The sequence below is a fragment of the Corylus avellana genome, chromosome ca5 (assembly GCF_901000735.1).
Source record: "Corylus avellana chromosome ca5, CavTom2PMs-1.0".
Taxonomy (NCBI): domain Eukaryota; kingdom Viridiplantae; phylum Streptophyta; class Magnoliopsida; order Fagales; family Betulaceae; genus Corylus; species Corylus avellana.
Genome location: NC_081545.1, coordinates 4638785 through 4642379, shown reverse-complemented (window position 1 = coordinate 4642379; position 3595 = coordinate 4638785). Strand labels below are relative to the sequence as shown.

The 3595-nt window shown below is 32.7% G+C and overlaps 1 protein-coding gene across 1 annotated transcript in view; it reads left to right on the top strand.

The window, feature by feature from the left end:
• Positions 1-1919: 1919 nt before the first annotated feature.
• LOC132181593 (uncharacterized) overlaps positions 1920-3595 on the top strand; it is a 6412-nt gene continuing 4736 nt past the window's right edge. The window contains exon 1 of the mRNA XM_059594842.1: positions 1920-2225. Within this exon, the coding sequence (XP_059450825.1) occupies positions 1920-2225 (306 nt within the window). The remainder of the gene's footprint in view (positions 2226-3595) is intronic.

Here is a 3595-nt window from a genome sequence, read left to right as displayed (position 1 = left end):
TATTTTTTAATGAATGATGTTTAATGGGATGTAGCGACGAAACTAGGATGTTTATTTAAAGGGGATCGAAACATGCTTTATACATATAGATTATTATTGTAATAATGAGATAATTAAAGAGATAACAAAAATTATTAATTGTGATAGCAAAGCAGATGATTGAAACTCCAAAGATGTATAACTGTTCAAGCAACTATTCAAAAATTAAAGAAATGTAGGCCATGACAACTCAGACAACAAAAAATAAAAAAATAAAAAACACATTTCTTGATAGTGGGAGAGGTCCATTGGTGGCGATATAAAGACTTGTTTACAAGTCGTCTCTCCTTTGTTTCTTTGTCTTTTTCATTCCTTTGTTTCCTTGTCTTTTTTCTTTCTTTCTTTTTGTTTTTTTCCCCTGGTAAAGAGAGAGAGCTTTGGGCATTGGATTCCGTTGGTGTGGCCAACAATGGTGGACTCCACTCAGTGACTTAGTGAGGAATCAAAGAAAAAGCAAAAGAGAAAGCTCACACTTTATTCATTGTATTTGTGGCCGACTCCACTCCATGATTAATCAAGAAAAAAGCATACTTTGCATTATTTGACAAGGATCTCTAATGGCATATTGGCATGTGAAACTTCAGAAGTGCGTGCTATGTCATTCAACCCTTCATTTTTTATTCTTCTTTTCCTTCATTTTCTTTTGGGAGCGTTACACTATTCGTGAGAATAGTTTATTCTTATGGGACTATTAATTTCATACACACAGGATTAACTAAACTACTAAATCTCTCAATAGAACTACACCCAGATTATATATCCTACTATTAATTAATAGCTCTGTGAGCCTGTCATTGGCCTTGAGACCCAATATCTGATGGGCTTGTAGTGCAAAATTATTCCCAACATAGCCAATATGGAACAAAGTTTTTTTTCCTACACTTCAAAACTTTGGTTTTTCTTTTAAAATTTTTTTATTGACTTGAAAGGCGTAAATCTTTTAATTAAATGCATATAAAAATTTTAGATATAATATATTTTATAATTATTTAAAATAAATAAATAAATAAATAAATATTTATTTTATTTTAAATAAATCTAAAAAATGTCTCCTCAATTCTCTAGAAATTTAACAGCCTTATTACCTGCATGTTCTTGAGAGATTCATGCTTGCAATGTAGGCCAATGATGTAATAAGAAGCTGATTAAAAAAAAAAAAATTGAGTATTCGAAGTGGAAATTAATGTGTATACATGCTTCCATTTACGCAAATTAAGTGGTGGGATGGTAAGGAAAGACCAACAAATCCGCCGACAGTAAAGAGATAACTATTCGGAATTGAGAAATGTTGGTATGTTTTTCAAACAAAAAATAATTCAGAAGAAAGAGTTTTGTTGTGAATTTGTTATTTAAATAGTGTGAATGATTTGATATAAGAAAAAATTGAAGAAATGAAGAAGGGGGGGAATTAATTAGTTAGTTATATATAATGTAAATGAAAATTTGGATGAATCTTATTCACTCTTTTTTATTTAACGAGAAAATTTTGATGTATCCGATCGATGGTAAAAACGACGGGGCTATTAAGCCAAGGTGATAAAAGCCTTTTACCAGCATTGCTACTTGAATTGAGCAAATGAATGGCTTGGGGATAAATGATTGCTTCTCAAACATAGTAATTTTATGAGCGCGTCCCATTCTACTGGAGCTCGTGAAAGGTTGTGTCATTATCAGCGATGACATACCACGTGGGTTCTGATCAACTGATAAGAGGTGAATGTGGCTGAGAATGCTCAGAAAAATAAAGTGGGAGATAAGCTGAGCAAAGCACATTAAATCTGATGAAATTTCTAATCTGTCATCCCCCACTCTACGCTTCCAACACCTCTCGCTAAATCATCAACAGCTGCTTTGAGCATCACTCCACTCACCAACAAGAAATGGCCGAAGGAGTTCTCTTCGACACTGCTACGAATATCATTAAAAGTTTGGGCCCTCTTATTCGCCAAGAGATTGGGCTGCTCTGGGGTTTTAAAGATGAGGTTCAAAAGATCCGGAACACGGTTTCCACCATCCAAGCCGAGCTTTTGGATGCGGAGGAGCAGCAGGACAATAACCATGCCGTCAAAGATTGGCTTGAAAAACTGAAGGATGTCATGTACGACGTCGATGACTTGCTGGATGACTACTCCACTAAACTTCTGCGCCAACAAGTGATGACACGGGATAAGAAGATGGCAAAACAGGTAAATTAATAAATGTGCATATGATGTCGTTTGTACGTAAAGCATTCCCAGACCTGCATACAAATATTTATCACAACACTATATATCACTTTAAGTAGGCTTGGATTGTTTTAGCCTGAAAAATGATTTCTGAAAATATTTTGGTTTGACCAAAAAACTTCTGCCATGGCTTAATTTGTTTAGAGACTTTCGCAGGCAGCATATAGTTTTCCACGATTAATTTGGTTTATTATTACATTTATTTGTTTATGTCACGTATAAAGGCTTTAAAGCCAACTCAAATTCTGTCGTTTGAATAAATTTTAGGGTTAAACGTTCATTACTCTCTTTTGGTTTAAATACTTTATTTTTATTTACAACGGTTTCATTTTATATCATAAATGATCACTCGCTTATAACTAAAAACAGATATGGTACTTTTGTCTAACTTCCATCTATAAAATTGACGGAAGTCCATGTCAATGTTATTCAAAATTTGACACATGGCCATATGCTTCATTCAAAAATTTAAAAACTAAATGCTTAAAAAACTATAATAACATTAAAACAAATAAAAACGAAAATAAAAGATGATGTAACACTTCGGTCCTATATTAGGAAGATGAGAAGTAGCTCACATAGAGTGGTTGATTTATAAAGATAGTCATGAGTAGTAAGTCTCACATTCCCTACTTATTATGTGATATTGTGTTCTATAAACTACACACTCTATGTAAGTTATTCCTCATCTTCCAATATGAGACCGGGGTGTTACAAACTTCTGCTCTTAATTAAACTCATGAGGTCCTTGTTAGGGCCACGTTAGATGATCTTGGTATGTAGTTTTCTGGATCTATAGGAGTGAAATCTGATGGTGTACTATAGGGCCAGTTCGATATATTTTGGAGTTTAAGGCTAGAAGTTTAAATCATCCACTCTATGTAGGCTACTTTCTTAAACTTTCAATAATCATATAACTTTTAAAAAAAAAAAAAAAAAGAGGGAAGAAGAAGAAGTAAATAATCATATAACTTAATTAACATGTGTAAAGGACCTTCCCTTCCATAAAACATTCTTTATTGGAAACGCTTCCTTAAATGGGAACTTCCCTTATTTAGAAACTTTCTTTAAATGAAAATTTTCTTAATTTGGAAACTTTCCTAAAATAAAAACTTTCCTAATTTTCAAAAACTTTCTTTCGTAAATGAACATTTGTCCTCCTTTTCAAAAAAAAAAAAAAAAAAAAAAAGGAACATTTCTACTCATGTTTGAGTGACAACTTAGTTGTAATTGTAACTTATAAAACATTTGGATACCTTGAGCATTTAAATCCTGTGGTAACATTTAAAACGTGAAGTATTGACATCATGTAATTGATGCAATACAAGTAT